This window comes from Neomonachus schauinslandi, chromosome 5 (genome assembly GCF_002201575.2).
Source record: "Neomonachus schauinslandi chromosome 5, ASM220157v2, whole genome shotgun sequence".
NCBI classification, from domain to species: Eukaryota; Metazoa; Chordata; class Mammalia; order Carnivora; family Phocidae; genus Neomonachus; species Neomonachus schauinslandi.
Window position 1 is genome coordinate 64328237 of NC_058407.1, and position 17041 is coordinate 64345277.

The window sequence follows — 17041 nt, forward strand, 5'->3', positions numbered from 1 at the left end:
TATTTTACCTGAATATTAATATATATATGGTGACTTCTTTCAATTAATGTTTGCATGTATCTTTTTGTCATTTTATTTTTAATTGCAGTATAACTGACATACAATATCCTATTAATTTCAGATGTACATCATAGTGACTTGATATTTTTATATATTATGAAATGATCCCCATGATAAGCTTAGGGTCCATACCATCATTTTAGATTAAACTTTTCTGTATTTTCATTTTCAGTGTTAGTATTATAAACAGCATATAGTTGGGTTTTATTTTTTTAACTATTAATAATTATCTTTTTCTTAAATAGTTGTCTTTTTTTTTTTTTAAAGACTTTATTTATTTATTTGACAGAGAGAGAGACAGCGAGAGAGGGAACACAAGTAGGGGGAGTGGGAGAGGGAGAAGCAGGCTTCCCGGCAAGCAGGGAGCCCGATGTGGGGCTTGATCCCAGGACCCTGGGATCATGACCCGAGGTGAAGGCAGACGCTTAACGACTGAGCCACCCAGGTGCCCTTTTAAATAGTTGTCTTTTAACTGAAACATTTAGACCATTTCCATCTTGGGGTGAATTTTTCTTTATTTTGACTTTATTCTTGAAGGAAATTTTGTATAGGATTCTAGTCTTGCTAATTGTTTTGTTTCCAGACTATCTTCTGGCTTCTATTGCTGTTATTCCTTCAGAGGTTATCAGTTTATCTCCACACATCCCCACTGGGGCTGCTTATAAGGTTTAAGATGTCTGTCCTCTGAGATTCTCTGGGCTCTGTGTGTGTGTGTGTGTTTATAGGGTGATTATTTAAATCAGAATCCATATAAAGTGTATGTGTTATGATTAGTTGATATGTCTTATAAACTTCTTTTACTCCATAGGTTACTCCTTTTTTTCTTCTCCCAATTTTATTGTTGTTGTGAAAGAAAATAGGTTTTCTCTCTTGTAGAGATTTCACAGTCTGGATTTAGTTGATTGCATCTCCATAGTGCAGTTTAACATGTTATTCTGTCATCTGTATTTCCTGCAAATTGGCAGTTGAGTCCAGAGGCTTAATCAGATTTCAGTTCATTATTTTGGGAAGTCTGCTTCAGAGACTGTGTTGAATTCTTCCACCAGGAGGCACATAATGTCTGGGTGTCTCTCTTTTTTGTGATTATAGTAGCCATTTTATGCTCAATGCCTAGATCTATTGATTCATTAGGAGTTATAAAATGACGATATTCTACCTTTGTTTCTCCTTCATATATTATCTGGGAAACTTCTACAAAGAGAAATTTCTCCTTATCTACTATTTGTTTAGCCAGTGGTACAGTTTGCTTAGGAAAGGCAGGATAAATGTTTACTTCTTTTTCTCCATTTACTATTTTTAAAAATAATGAGTTTGTTCATTAGCAGCCTCTAAAAGAAATCAAGTAGGGTTTTTAAAAATTTTTTAAAGATTTTATTTATTTATTTGACAGAGAGAGAGCAGGAGAGCACAAGTAGGGGGAGTGGCAGAGGGAGAGGGAGAAGCAGGCTCCCCGCTGAGCAGGGAGAGCCCCATGTGGGGCTCAATCCCAGGACCCTGGGATCATGACCTGAGCTGAAGACAGTTGCTTAACCAACTGAACCACCCAGGTGCCCCTCAAGTGGGGTTTTAAAAATTATTGTTACAAACTTAAGGATTTTCGATATGTTTTAGTCCATTGCAGTTAAAATCCTTATTAATAATACTAATGTCTTTGCCCAGAAGGATGTTCTTTAAATTGACTTCTGAGTCCTTTTGATGTGACCTCAGTAGTCTTTGATAGTTTCTTTGCTGTTTACATGCCAAGATGTTTTAGGCTTATCTCATTTATTTCCATCTCCAAACCTAGAATCACCCATTTCTGCCGGGAGCCCTGGTTCTTTTTTTAACAGGACGTGGTGTTTCACAATCTGAGCGCCAGGGATGCCCATTGATACTAGACTGGTCATTGTTTCTAGACAGAATTAGGAAATAATTCTTTTTCTCTGTTTTCAAAAAGTTACAATGCTCATGGTTTCATAATGACACTTCTAATTCAAATTCAGGATTAAACAGTTTTAACTTAACCTCTTCTATCTTACATTTGTACATGTTTTCCCTCATGTTGCCCATCTCTGTTCTCAAGGGCACCAAGGATGATAGAGTTAGAATAAGACCTAACTGCACATTTGCTTTATTATACCTTGTAAACATAAAAATTTCAGAATAACAATATCAACACTATGACTAGAATATGATCAATGAAAATAGTGAAGACATTTTTGCAGATCTTTTGCTCTTAGGGTAGGTCCTGCTAGGGATATTCAGTAAAATTACAGTATTTTAAAGTCACTTTGGAATAGTTCCTTCTTGGATGATTATTTTGCCAGGTGGATAAACACTTCAGTGCCTTTATATTTTTAGGGCTTGTTTAAAAATTAGTTATTTTATAATTATATAAAATGTTATATGATTCCATAGTCAAAATTATAAAACAGCATATATATTTTTAAAGATTTTATTTATTTATTTGTCAGAGAGAGAGAGAGCACAAGCAGGGGGAGCGGCAGAGAGCCCGATGTGGGACTCAATCCCAGGACACAGAGATCATGACCTGAGCCGAAGGCAGACGCAAAACATGTTTTTTAAAAAGCATATACCTTGGGGCGCCTGGGTGGCTCAGTCGGTTAAGCGGCTGCCTTCGGCTCAGGTCATGATCCCAGGGTCCTGGGATCGAGCCCCACATCGGGCTCCCTGCTCGGCAGGAAGCCTGCTTCTCCCTCTTCCACTCCCCCTGCTTGTGTTCCCTCTCTCGCTGTGTCTCTCCCTGTCAAATAAATAAATAAAATCTTTAAAAAAAAAAAAAAAAGCATATACCTTGCCTTTCTTGTCTATCTCCTCTTCACCTTATACGTAATCACTTATATAAATTTTATAGTTTATTATTCCATTTAAAAAATGTAAGTGTATGTATTTGCATTATCTCTTAAAGATTGGACCTAGTGACAGTCTGTATTTCTTTGTTTTAGAACACTCACCCCCTCACCTTTCCCTCATTCATGGCTTAGCTTTATGGTATTCTTTTGTTGATGATGGGCCTGGAGGGAATTTTGACGCCAAGACGTGGAGCAGAAGGTCTTCAGATGCCCAGAGATTGTAAGAAATAGGGAAGAACTTTGCCAAGAGACTCTGAATGAGGTGTGAAGGTTGCAGTGTCAGGCTTTCTCCCATGAATGTCGTGGTGACAGGACAAGGGTTGGAATGATGTAATGAGAATGGGATTTTATGCAACTAATGTGTGTTGAAAATGGGCACTTTATTTTTTTTAAAGATTTTATTTATTTGAGAGAGAGAATGAGATAGAGAGAGAGAGCATGAGAGGAGGGAGGGTCAGAGGGAGAAGCAGACTCCCTGCCGAGCAGGGAGCCCGATGCGGGACTCGATCCCGGGACCCCAGGATCATGACCTGAGCCGAAGGCAGTCGCTTAACCAACTGAGCCACCCAGGTACCCGAAAATGGGCACTTTAGACCATGTACTATTTTCCATGGTGTCCAGCAGCAATATAATATCCTAATATTTTTGCATGCTATATGGTCTCTTATCTGCATTACCCCTGGACTCCAAAGGTCATGCTAAGGCTGTCAAAAACAAACAAAATGTTAATATCTTCAATAAATGTTTGTCAACCTTGCCTGGGCCATTCTGTATTTTTATGGTACCTTTACATGTGTCTTCTGTGGTCCATTATGGATCCGTTATTTATTTATTTATTTTTGGTTAAATTCTTTAGGGTCAGTCATACCCCCATGTATAGGTCTTGGTGGGAGTACCTCATTTTGCTTCCAGTACTACCTAAAGCCTCTATATGTCCTATTCATGACTTTATTTTCTTCCCTTCATACTTTTACTCTACCACCTGCTTCTCACTTGCTTTGTATCTGAGCATTAATTGATAAGTAAATGGACCTAGAACCTAGGACCTTTACTGAGCACCTACTAATGGTGCGGGTATTGTGCTAGGCTCTTGGGATACTCAGCTAGCTAGGTAGTTCCTGCTCTTTCTGTGCTCGTCCTGTAGTATGAGAGGGAATTGGTTCCCATCTCATCTCACACCCTCATTCCAGAGCACTGAGTCTTAAAACTCCAAGCAATCCTTTTTTCCATCGGTTCCCCTTGATGGCAGCTTCTCCTCACCTGAGATCTGCTACTCGGTGTCAGGGATCCCCTTAAGGGCAAGTGCTAAAATCACCAGCACAAATTCTGTAGTTTAGTGCTCTCAGCTACGCCTTTCTCCTCCCTGCCACAACACCATGTTCACACCAAGTCAGGATTCGCACAGCTTGCTCCTGCCAGTGGCTGAGCGTGGCAGAGGTACAGAGGCAGGCCTATCTCTGTGAGGTGAAGATGGAGATAACAACCGCGCCTGGCACATAGAGGCGCTAAGGAGTGTAGGCCGGGGGAAGCGGGACCAACGGCAGCAGCAGTAATTCTGACCGTAGTGTATAACCAATCCCAATGAACACTGACAAAGGAGGGATATCCTGTAATTTAGGGGCGAGGACAGAGTAAGGAGTGGAACAAGCAGAAAGACGTCCTAAACAGCTGTGGCAAAGGGTCAGATGCAGGCAGAAGGGCATTCTTAAAGCAATAGGTTCTCTCACCTCCCCCGCTAATGCAGGGGCAGAAATTTATTCTCTCAGTTCTGGAAGCCAGAAGTCTGAAATCAAGGTGTTGGCAGGACCACGCTCCCTCTGAAACCTGTCAGGAAAAACTTTCCTTGCCTCTTCCTAGCTTCCGGTGGTTTGCCAGCGATTTTTGACATTCTTTGGCTTGCAGCTTCATAACTCCAATCTGTCTTCATCACAAGTCATTTCCCCTGTATTTCTCTGTCTTCACATGGCTGTCATCTTATAAGGACACCAGTCATATTGGGTTAGGGACCTGCCCTACTCTGGTATGACTGGGTCTTAACTAATTACAACTGCAATGACCCTGTTTCCATTAAGTTCACATTCCAAGGTACTGGCAGTTAGGACTTTTATGTATCTTTCTTGGAGGCCACAATTCAACCCATAACACCAAGTAATTAGTGTCAGAGTTGGTGTAAGAATCTAGAGAGACTCATGAGTAAGATCGCTTCACATGGTGCCCTATACAAGTCTGTATTCTTGTAATGAATTATCCCAGTTGTGTAGGATATTAACTCTGAAGTTTTAGTTCAACCTCTTTCCTTTTAGGTAGAGTGCAGTTTTGAGATTTATATCTTATTGTCTTGCCTCTGGTTGACCCTTTCCAGTTTTATTTTTTTAAACAGCTTTATTTTATTCTTTTTTAAAGATTTTATTTATTTATTTGAGAGAGAGAGAGCACAAGCAGGGGAGGGGGAGAGGGAGAAGCAGACTCCCCGCTGAGCAGGGAGCCCGAGGTGGGGATCAATCCCAGGACCCTGAGATCATGATGTGAGCCAAAGGCAGACACTTAACTGACTGAACTACCCAGGTGCCCCTAAACAGCTTAATTGAGGCATAATTGATATAGAATAAACTGCACATATTCGAAGTATACAGTTTGCTAGATTTTGACATATGTATGAAACTATCACAATAAAGATAGAAAACATATCCATTCCTCTGAAAACTTTTCTGTGTCTTTGTGTAGTGTCTCCCTCCAATTCCTTCTATCCCTGTTCCAAAGCAACCACTGATCTGCTTTCTGTCACTATAGATTGGTTTTTGCATTTTCTAGAGTTTTATATAAATGGAATTATATACTCTTTTTTGGTCTGGCTTCTTTCATTTAGCATAATTATTTTGAGCTTCAATTATATTGTGTGTATCGTTTCTTTTTATTGCTGGGTGGCATCCCCTTACATGGATATATTACAATTTGTTTATCCACTTATATGTTGATGGACATTTGGCTTATTTCCAGGTTTTGCTTCTACAAATCAAACTTTTGTGAACACTTGCGTACATGCATTTGTATGCACACATATATCCTTTATTCTTGGATGAACACATAAGTGGAATGTCTGGATCAAACTAGAATGTTGTTTGCCAAAATGGTTTTACTGCTTCACATTCTCACTAGCAGTGTATGAGAGTTCATTTTTCCACATCCTTGTCAACACTGTCAACACTTCAGATGGTCAGTCTTTTTAATTTTAGCAATTCTAATAGGGATGTAGTGGTATCTTACTGTCATTTTAATCAGATTTTCCCTAGTGATTAATGATGTTGGTCATCTTTTCATCAGAGGCTTATTTGCCGTCAGTATATCTTCTTTGGTAAAGCGTCTGTTCAAAAGTTCCTCTACTCTTGGCCATACTTGTCAGAGAGGGGTTTGTAACCCTGATGTCCGAAATTTCTTTCCCTCCCTTTGAGCTGAAGGTCAATATTGGTCAAACAAGGATTTCTAAAAATGCGAACAACAAACCCAGTCTCCTTTTTCTAGAGAAAAGGAAGCTTATTGGTTTTGAATAAAATAATACAGTACAAGATCAAAGCATTAATTGTGTGTGGCATGAGTTTTTCCCATCCAGAGAAGAACTCTGCTGGCTGTTCTCTACCCTGGGGTCTCCTCTGCTGTGGGGCGAAATGATTGCTTGCCTTTCTTTGTAGTGCGGCTTCCTTTGGTGTAGCAAAGAAAAAAAAAAAAGATGGGTTTTTAGGACAGATGTTTTGTTTGATTCTGCCGCTCTGAGGCAAACTACTTCAAAGTCCCGTTTATATCTGGATTTTGGGATGATGAAAAAAGTCTACTATTACCTCTTCTGTTGCTTTCTGTTACACGTTTATTTATTAAATGAGCGGAAAAGTTCACAGCTGGTTAGAATCATAGATGTGCATCTGTTCCTGTTCTTCTAATGCTACAGAGAGCTCTGAGATGAGTGAAAGATAACAAGACCAGCAGTGGATTGAGCACCATTTATTAGAAATGTTATCCTTTCGGGCGCCTGGGTGGCTCAGTTGGTTAAGCGACTGCCTTCGGCTCAGGTCATGATCCTGGAGTCCCGGGATCGAGTCCCACATCGGGCTCCCTGCTCAGCGGGGGGCCTGCTTCTCCCTCTGACCCTCTTCCCTCTTGTGCTGTCTCTCATTCTCTCTCTCAAATAAATAAATAAAATCTTAAAAAAAAAAAAGAAATGTTATCCTTTCTCCACTGCAATACGGTGCTACCTTTGTCTTATCAGTTGTCCAGGTTTATGAGAGTCACCCTTCTGTTCCACCCTATTTGCCTATCTTTGCCCCAATACCAAGCTATCATAATTACTATAGTTTTGTAATAGTTCTTGATATATCTGGTAGTGTGAGTCTTCTGGTTTTGTTTTTCCTTTTTTTTTTTTTTTTAAGACTTTATTTATTTATTTGAGGGAGAGCACAAGCAGGGGGAGCAGCAGAGGGAGAGGGACAAGCAGACTCTGAGCAGGGAGCCCAACACCGGGCTCGATCCCAGGACCCTGAGATCATGACCTGATGCTTAACTGACTGAGCCACCCAGGTGCCTCTCTGGTTTTGTTTTTCTTTACATTGCCTCAACTGTTCTTTGGTTGATTTTTATAGAATTAAAAAGAATAATGTTGCATTTTCAGGGGTGAATAAAAATATCCTGCACCCAAAGCTCTAAGAAGTGCTGCCCCCCAAATCTTTTGTTTCATAAATACCTAAACAACATTTATGAAAACTATGTATACATCCCCTTCATTGGTTTATGTAGGGAGAGGAAAGGAGCTATATTAGATTTTGATTAAGGGCCCATTTATATTAGTTACTGGTTGGATTATTCCAGGGACTTTAGAGTCTCTCCCTGGGTTTGTAATATGAGAAAGGGCAAGGCCCTCATATAAATCCCTTTTCAGAGCAATTAACCACTAAGTAAAGGCTCAGTAAACACATTTAAACTAAATGTAATGCAAATCCATCAAAGGAGGTACAGAATCTGCATCCTCACAGTGAAGAGTCCTGCCAGTGGGGATAGGAATCCAAGTGGGGATAGGATTTGCGGTGGTCATGTAAGGGGGACAACTCTGAGAAGACACAGGGATGGGGAAGAGTATTAGTTTTTTTTCTTTTTCTTTTTTAAAATATTTTATTGATTTATTTGAGAGAGAGTGAGAGCGAGAGAGATCACAGAGGGAGAGGGAGAAGCAGACTCCCCGCTGAGCGGGGAGCCCAACGCGGGGATCCCCAAGATCACGATCAGAGCCGAAGGCAGATGCTTAAAGGACCAAGCCACCCAGGCTTCCCAGTTTTTTTTTCTTGTGTCATAAACCACCCCAAAACTCAGTGGCTTTTAACAGTATTTTCTTTCCTGCTCCTGGGTCTGGTGGGTTTTTGGTCGAGTGGAGGGGGGAAGGAACTCTACTTTAGGAGCCAGGATTCGGACTGGGTTCAAGTGTGTTCCACATGTTTCATTCTGAGGCCCAGGTTGGGGGGAGGGGGTTGGGGACGGTGAGTACCTGAGGCGTGCTCTTGCCTGGCAATCATGGGAGCACAGGAGGCCAAATGAAACCATGCAGTCACATTTTTAATTTCCTATTTGTGTCACATCTGTTGGCAAAGCAAACCACACGTCCAAGTTCAACAACCATGTGTAGTGCTCAACATTCGTTTCGTTGTAGTGCTCTGAAGATCACGTGACAGAGGGAGGGGTAAGGAGTAGGGAATAATAACTCACTCTAGCATGGGAAGGGACAGGGTTTTTAGATGGTTGTGAGAACCCACCTTGCTGCCTCCTGGAATGTGGAGATACAGGGAACTCCCTCCAGAAAAGCTGGGGGAGAATTAGCCCTGATAAAGAGCTGTGTGATCCTCGTACCAGAATACAAGCTGGCCTCTCTTTATTTCCTTGTCACTTTACCCACCTGTCCCTCCACTGCTTTCTTCTCCTACCTGGGAACCTTCAGCTGGAGCTAAGCCATGGGGACGGCAACCAGCCAAGGAGAGGGATCCGGGCAGCTGCCAGAACAGCAAGACAGGATTGTGGCTATCAGCGTCCTTCTATAACACACAGAGTGTGCTCAGAGCAGATCTGGTCTCCGAAGGGACGCTGTCAACTGTTCAAAGGTACTGTATCAGGAGGTTAAGGGGGAAGCTTTTTTGGTTTAGGTTCAGCTGAGGCTTCAAAACAACAGAGATCACATTTCAAAATGAAATGTAAGACCACAAGTATTAGGAAAGGAAATTGTGGGGAATATGTGTTGCATCTTTAGTTGATCTTTCGCCCTCAGTCTATAAAAGATGTTGGAGATGCCAAGAAAAGAGCTGGAGAGAGAGGGGAGAATTCCCAGGACAGAGTTGGTGTGCTCTCTTTACCTGAGGGTGACCAGAAAAGTCATGGTACTCGCCTGAGTTTTTAATACAGAGGCAGGAGAAGAACCTACCCCACAGAATAAGTTTAAAGGGATGGTGGGGCACAAAAATACTGTTATCTGGAAACATTTACACCATAGGAATGTGATTATGATTTAATTTACTAAATGAAGTATTCATTACTGTGGCAGAAACTACTAGTTGTCCATCCAAATCCATTTGCCCCTTTTCCCGTAATACTACCATTGTACCAGGACCCAGGGTGCCCAGCTGGTACCGTATCTCCCAGGCCCCCTTGCAGCTGGGAATGGCTTGTGATTAAATTCTGTCTCTGGAGTAGAAATGGAAGTGGTATGTGCCTCTTCCAGGCCTGGACCTTAAAACATTGCATGTGTGTTTCTCCAAACTTGCTCCCCTTCCTGCAATTAATTAATTAATTAATTTTTAAAGATTTTATTTATTTACTTGAGAGAGAGAGAGAAATCACGAGCAGAGGGAGGGGCAGAGGGAGAAGCAGGCTCCCTGCTGAGCAGGGAACCCGACGCGGGGCTCGACCCCAGGACCCTGGGATCGTGACCTGAGCCAAAGGCGGACACTTAACCGACTGAGCCACCCAGGCGCCTTCCATTCCTGCAATTTAGAGCAGGGAGTGCCTCCAATCTAGCATTGTCCATGTAGGACAATACCCTAGGGCAGTGCTTCTCTATTTCTTTTTCAATGCATGAGAATCACCTGGAGAGTCCATTAAAACAGAGATTAAAACAAGGATTCAGTAGGTCTGCAGTGGGCCCAAGAATTTGCATTTCTAACAAGTATCCAGATGTTGCTGGTGCTGCCTGTCTGTGGACCACACTCTGAGTAGCACTGCTTTGGAGGATGGTGGAGATGCACGATGGAAAGAATCTGAATTTCTGAATGTCTGTGTGGGACAAAGGAGCCTGTCTACCCACCATGGACTGCTTTGTGAGAACACCATATTTTGGGGACTCTGTTATAGCAGCTTAGTCATTTACCCCAGCCAACATAATCATCCTGATATTCGGCCAGTCCTTCTCTACGTCTAAACCAAAACTCTCCCACAATTTTCTTCTTCTTTTTCATCTTGAACTCTCCTTCCTGGTGATGGAGAATAATATTAGTCACCTCTATAAATGAATTTCATAAGAGCTCACATCTAGAATGCTGTATTCAACTGTCAATTTTAGCCTCAAGCAGTTCTCAGTAAAGGATTTTCCTTAACTATCTTTCCAGAGGAGATAGGGGGAACTTCAGCCATGAGCTTGGAGAGAACAGGACCTCCAGCTGTCTACAGCGGGTATCAAGTCTCCGTTATAACCCAGCCATTAAACATGATACTTGAGACAGTTGAAAGTGAGTAACTTTTATTTTGGAGGCAGTGAGCAGGGGAATTTCAGAACTTCCAAGAACCTTGAAGAATTACCCTGCCTTCTGGGCCACCTTCTCCAGGAGCCATACTCAATGACCGTCTCACAGGTTACAGTCAGCCAGGTATTTGGACAAATCCCTGCCCTTGCAGTGTTTTATCCAGGCCCGCCTATGAATAGAGAAACACAGCATAAATCAGAGGCAGAGGCAGGAGTCTATAGGGGCTCAGCTGAGAGGGAATGCAGGGTCTGCAGGCTGGAGTCAGTTTATGCTGTGGGAGAGTCTCAGATAGGGACGGTTTGCCCGTCTGAGAACCCGTGAGACGGTGCTGCAGGCATGCCCCGGGTGAGTGCATTACAGTATTACTTTGCCTCTGTTCATGTCGGGAGAACAGTCTCCACTCCGTACAAAGCCCAGGGAGAATCCTACAGCAGAGTTGCTGCTGATTCTATCAGCATCCCAAATACTGTCAGGGTCCATGCCCGGCAGAATGGCTGGTCTCTGCCCTTCATGCTCTGCTTACCAGGCGAACATCCTCTTAGGATCTCTCACAACCCTCTTGGCACACCTGATGTCATCATCGATGTTATCATCCAGAAACTCTGAAAGGAAAAGGGGAGGGAAAAATCCCTTTTCCTGTTTCATTGATCAATACTTTTTTGAGGGGAATTTCCAGAGGAAACTAAGCCTGAATCAGAAACCCTCTCTCTCTGGAGCCCTTTTGTGGGTTTGCCTTCCATTTGCCTGGATTTTCCTGCCTTGCTTTGAATCCGCCTCTGAGCATTGTTCTCCCCGGAGGGCATCCAGGACCGGAGGGACCAGGGAGAGCCTTTGTCTTCAGGAGACGTGCTGCGTGGGGGTGTGTGGGCTGGTGATGCGGCTGCGCGTGGATGAGGAGAGGGATAACATGGCTTGAGGGATGGGGACCCATGAAGGCAAGGCTTAGTCAGGGGTCGGTGTATCTTGCTTCCTCCGATTTTGGATGTGAGGACTGTCTGGGGTCCCTTGATCCCCCGTCCTGGGCTTCGCCAGCACAGGCCGAGGGCCAGGTGTCAGGGAGTGCCTGTTTTATGTGCCCCACCTGCCCCAGCCCGCAGAGGGGACCGAGTCCTTACTGCTGCACGTTGGGCTGCAGGCGTTTGCTGAGGGCTGGCTGCTGTTTGTGCACCACCACTGGCTGTTCAGCTGGAAGAGCCCATAGGCAATATTGCCATCAGCGTTTTTCCTATTAATGGCCTGGGTGTTGAAGTGACTCTCATACTGAGCCATGCAGACCCCTGTGTCAGAGAGAGCAAAAGGTGTGGGTCAAAAAGGGGGATTGTTTCACGACGAGACCAAACTCCTGCTATACCAGAACCGCCAGAAAGTCCCTTGAGACTGAAACGAGAAGACTATGAGATCCTCAGTGTTAGGTTTGTATTTATAATCCATTGTGTGTTCCTAGTCCCAAGCAATAATCAGCCCATGGTAAGTATGTAATCACAATTTGTTAAATAAATGCGTTTGGAAAGGCCAATAATCCATCAATTGCCGTCTGTCTCCCAGTCTACCTTCCCAGCCTCATCTCCCAGCCGAATAGCCAACTCTTGCCTTGTATATTCACGTTGGCTTATATCCCAAAGTATATGGAAGAGAAGAGGTGGAGAAATAATCGAGGAGGATCTTAGAAAGGAAGCCCTACAAAGCCATCCTTGGTGGGGGACGAGAAAGAGTATATTTGGCGTGAAGAAAAATGAAGATATTCAAGGGAAATTGAAATAGCTTCATGTATTCTTACTAATGAGGCAGGTGACAGATTCTCAGTCCTTCTTGCACCTTGTCACTCACTGCCTCCCCTTCTGTTCTCACAGTCCCCATCCAACTCCCTTGTGACATGGATAGAACAAACTTTAGACAAATGCAGCAGATGTAGGTTGTTTTTTGGTGGACAGAAGGGCAGGGGAGAGGGTGGGAGGCAACACCAACTGTGCTGCAGAGACTAAAAAGGATGCAGATGAAAGCAAAGGTGATGGGAGCAAGATGGAGAGATGTTGGGTGAGTCTCGGGGTGTTTCCGAGGAAATATTCCAGGCCACTGGGTGGGAAGGTGATTTGGGGGAACAGCAGGAGAAAATTTATTATAGATAAAATATTCCCTGGTGGAAAGAGAGAAAAGGAGATCCTGATAGGAATATAAGGCAGTGGAGGCAGAGATAAGAAGAGCAGTCGGGGAGTGGAAGAGAACCCTGACAAATGAGTAAATCAGCAAGTGAAAAGGGAGAGATTGCTTGGCTGGGGAAGAAGGTCTGTTTGGGCAGAGACAGAAAGAACGTTCACGCTCACAGTTTGCCAGGCTGTAGCCATGCTAGCCGTCCAGTCCCTTGGTCTTCAGTTTGTGGGCCAGCTCACACTTGGAGAAGATTTTGGCCTCATATGCTGCACAGAAGCGGCTGAGGAGGGTGATGATCAGAATAGACCTCATTTCTGTAGCTGGTGGGACCTGAGTCTGCTATGTCCAGATGCTGTTTTCTCTTATACCCTCCGGCACAAAGGTATCTCTGATTGGGCAATCATGCTGGCATCTATGCCAGGAAGGACATGGCTGTCCAAGGCTAGTTCCCCAAACTGGTCCAGTCAGTTCCCCTTCAGGGAAGGGAATGTAACCAAGAATAATACCAGGAATAAAGTCTCATTTTGGTGGGGGTGGGTCCTGGATTTGGGCAAATGCACGGAGGAGGGGAATGGGGGAGAGAAGGGAGTTGGTAAGAGAGAGAAGCATGATTTTCAAACTTGGTACTTTTGTTGGAATGTCTCCAGCGGGGTTTGTCCCTGTGTGCTTTGCTGAACTTTGGCTTATTATCTGTGCTTGGCTGAAGGTATTTTACTACTCGATCTAGTGGGGGACCCATGATGAGCATCACTGAGTTTGGAGAAATTGAGGATCTTCGGCATCTGCAATCAGTAAACCATTGGTTGAATAGGAGACCATAGAGCCTAAGTTCATAATATCTCCGTGTCTGCAAGAAGTCATCAGATCTAAAACCCCAATTATACTGAATTCTCTCTAATATCTGTGTGATCAGTGATCATCAAGCATCTTGTATTAGTCAGGGTTCTCCAGAGAAACAGAACTAACAGGGGATATATATGGTTAGAAAAAGTTGGTAATTATTAGAGCACAAGGTCTTGATTTCAGTTTGGTGGATAGGCACTGTGAAGGAAGAGTTATCACTAGATCAATACTTTCTAAGAAGACACACAAGAGTAATAATAGAGGTAGTGCTAGAAGGGGGTTTCTGTAGGTCTTAAAGTAACCGGCAAGCCTTTGCTGTTAAAGGGCATTATATGATGTTGACTTGGAGACATAAAGGAATGGATACTAGGCATAACTTATTTATAATATTCACTCAGGGTAGCTAATTGGTCTGGCTATCCATCTACTCAGGCTTTCACTGATTAGATTAATTCCATGTCTATGTTCAGAGGCATTCAGGAGCCAAGTCATGTTAAGGGGGTTGATCTTTAAAGACACCTATGAGAATATGCATTCGGGTTAGTTTTGTTTTTTGGTTTTTTTTCCAGGCAAGTGGACAGAAAGATAATAAGGTAAGATAATGGAAGATTTTGGCAAAAGTGGTGTAGATTTTGGACTATGGAGTCTTATCTGGGTAAGGAAGGAAAGGAAGATAGAAGGAGATTATTACATAGAGATACAGTAGAAGTGGCTGTCAGTGGACTGAATGTTTCATTGGAATCCAAATAGGAGAACTGGGAGCAAGTGAACAAGTGATCTGAAAGAATAAGAGGCTGGTGAGAGAAGTGCATACCTGAGTTTGTGGTTTTAGAGGTGAAGCAGTTCTGAGTGATGGCAAGATCCAGGATGGGCCCGTAAGGATGGGTAACTGATGGGGGATCAGAGGAGATGCTTCTTGGGTTGGGGAGGCGAGGCATTGGACAGGACACTCATATGGATGTCTGAATCACTCAGAATAGGAGTAGATCTTGAGATGGAGAGAAATTCTATGAAATGTCAGTGTTCTCAAGGAATGGGGGAGAATAACCCAAGGGAGGTGGTAGGTGTATGGCCAGAATACATAAGCCTCAAAGAAATAGGAGACTTTAAAGAAGGAGGGGTTCGTGATGGTCTCAAAGTGCCAGGAGTGAGATTGGTTACTTCTAGATTCAGATATACCTGGGTTGGGGAGAATAAATAGCCTCTACTTAAAGCGATTATTAGAGAGGTGGTGAGGATTCTGAATTTGTGGGTATTATTTCTATTTGGTTTTCATCTATGTAGGTTTTCATGTCTTCATTACACATGTATGCACCAACAAACAATAGATGTATTGTTTTGTGTGGTTTTAAACTTCAAACAAATGGCTTAATAATGTGCATATTTTTCTGCACCTTGCATTTTTCATTCAACTTGTTTTCGAGGTTTATTCATGCTGATACTTGCTGTCGTTGTTATTCACATTAGCTACTCTACAGTATTTCATTGTATTGCCACTCTTTTGTAGTGATTCTTCTGTTGATGAATATTTAGACTGTTTCCAATTTTTGTTATTCGAAAATGCTGAATGTAATTGTATGCACCTTCTTCTTTATCTATAATATCCTGCAGTTTCACTTTGGTGTGTCCAAGTGTGGATTTGTATTTTCTTTATTTTGTTTGGTATTTTAAATATATTCTAATGAGAATTTATATCTCTTTTCAATTCTGGAAAATTCTCACCATCTGTTCAAGTTACTCTTCCCCTCAGTTTCTCCATTCTGTTTTTCCTGGAACTCCTATCAGCAAATGTTGGAGCTTCTCCATTTAAACTCTAGACCTTCGTACTATCTTTGGTATTTTTATCTCTTTGCCTCTCTGTGCTATACTCTGGGTGAAATATTCAACATTATCTTGCAGTTCACGAATTCTCTCTTCACCTCTGTTAAGTCTAGAGTTTATTCCATTTATTGAGTCTTCAAATATTTCAATGACTATATTTTTCATTTCCAATTTTCCAATTTATTCTTTTACATATCTATCTGTGCTTTTTTTTTTTTTAAGATTTTATTTATTTGTGAGAGAGAGCGAGTGAGCATGAGCAGGGGGAGGGGCAGAGGGAGAGAGAGAAGCAGACTCCCCACTGAGCAGGGTGCCTGATATGGGGCTCAATATGGGGCTTCATCCCAGGACTCTAGGATCATGACCTAAGCTGAAGGCAGATGCTTAACTGACTGAGCCCCTGGTGCCCCTATCTGTGCTTGTTTTAATTCTGCCCAGATGTTTCATGATTTTCTCTTCTGTATTAAATATTAATATATTTTTTAAAGCTTGAACTACAGCTGACACACATTGTTACATTAGTTTCAGGTGTACAACATAGTGATTCTACAAGTCCGTACATTATGCGGTTCTCACCCCAAGTGTGGCTTCCATCTGTCACTAGGCAACATTATTACAACACCATTGACTGTATTCACTCATATGTGGAATTTAAGAAGCAAAGCAGATGAACATAGGGGGGCAAAAAGAGAGACAAACCAAAAATCAGACTCTTAACTATTACGAACAAACAGGGTTGCTGGAGGGGAGGTGGGGGGGGGTTGTTCAATGTATGATGGGGGATTAAGGAGGGCACTTGTGATGAGCACCGGTTGTCATATGTAAGTGATGAATCACTAAATTCTACTCCTAAAACCAATATTACACTGTATGTTAACTTACTGGAATTTAAATAAAAACTTGGAGAAAAAACAAAAGCAAGAGGAAAAACAAAACCCCACAGCATTGACTATATTCCTTATGCTGTGCCTTTCATCCCCCTGAAGTAGTCATTCCATAACTGGAAGCCTGTATCTCCCCCTCCCCTTCATCCACGTTGCCCATCCCCCCATTCCTCTCCCCTCTGGTAACCATCAGTTTGTTCTCTGTATTTATGGCTTGGTTTTGGCTTTTTTTGTTTGCTCATTTGCTTTGTTTTTTAGATTCCACATATAAGTGAAATCATATGGTGTTTGTCTTTCTCTCAGACTCTTGATATTTTAATATTCTCTAGTGTAAATTTATCTTCCAACTGGTGATTTTTTGGGCTACCTTTTGTAGAGTTAGTTTTTTCCCAAGTATTTTATAATGTTGGATCTCAGCCTCATTTTGAGTGGGAGGCCACACGTATGCCCTCTCAATTCCTGGTCACGAAGCTCTGTGCTCTCCTGCCTCCTTACATGTGCTCTGGATAAGCTTTTCTCAGATGGTAGCAGGCAGCAGTTTTTTTTTTTTTTCATTTCTCTTTAATGAAAAGAGACCCTGTTCTCAGCCCTTCCCTTCTAGAGTGCCTTTGGCTCTAGTTCCTGCTTCAGGTGGAGAACTTCTAGTCTCTGTGACCCTGCAGCAGCTGAG

General features: G+C 42.6%; 1 protein-coding gene across 1 annotated transcript; it reads right to left on the reverse strand.

The window, feature by feature from the left end:
- Positions 1-10656: 10656 nt before the first annotated feature.
- LOC110593521 (lysozyme C, milk isozyme-like) lies at positions 10657-13172 on the reverse strand. Its single transcript, XM_021704796.1, has 4 exons — positions 12997-13172; positions 11791-11952; positions 11199-11277; positions 10657-10844 (listed from the first exon to the last, which is right to left on the reverse strand). The coding sequence occupies exons 2-4, from the start codon at positions 11942-11944 to the stop codon at positions 10778-10780; spliced, it is 300 nt and encodes a 99-aa protein (XP_021560471.1). The 5' UTR covers positions 11945-11952; positions 12997-13172; the 3' UTR covers positions 10657-10777.
- Between the last annotated feature and the right edge of the window lie 3869 nt (positions 13173-17041).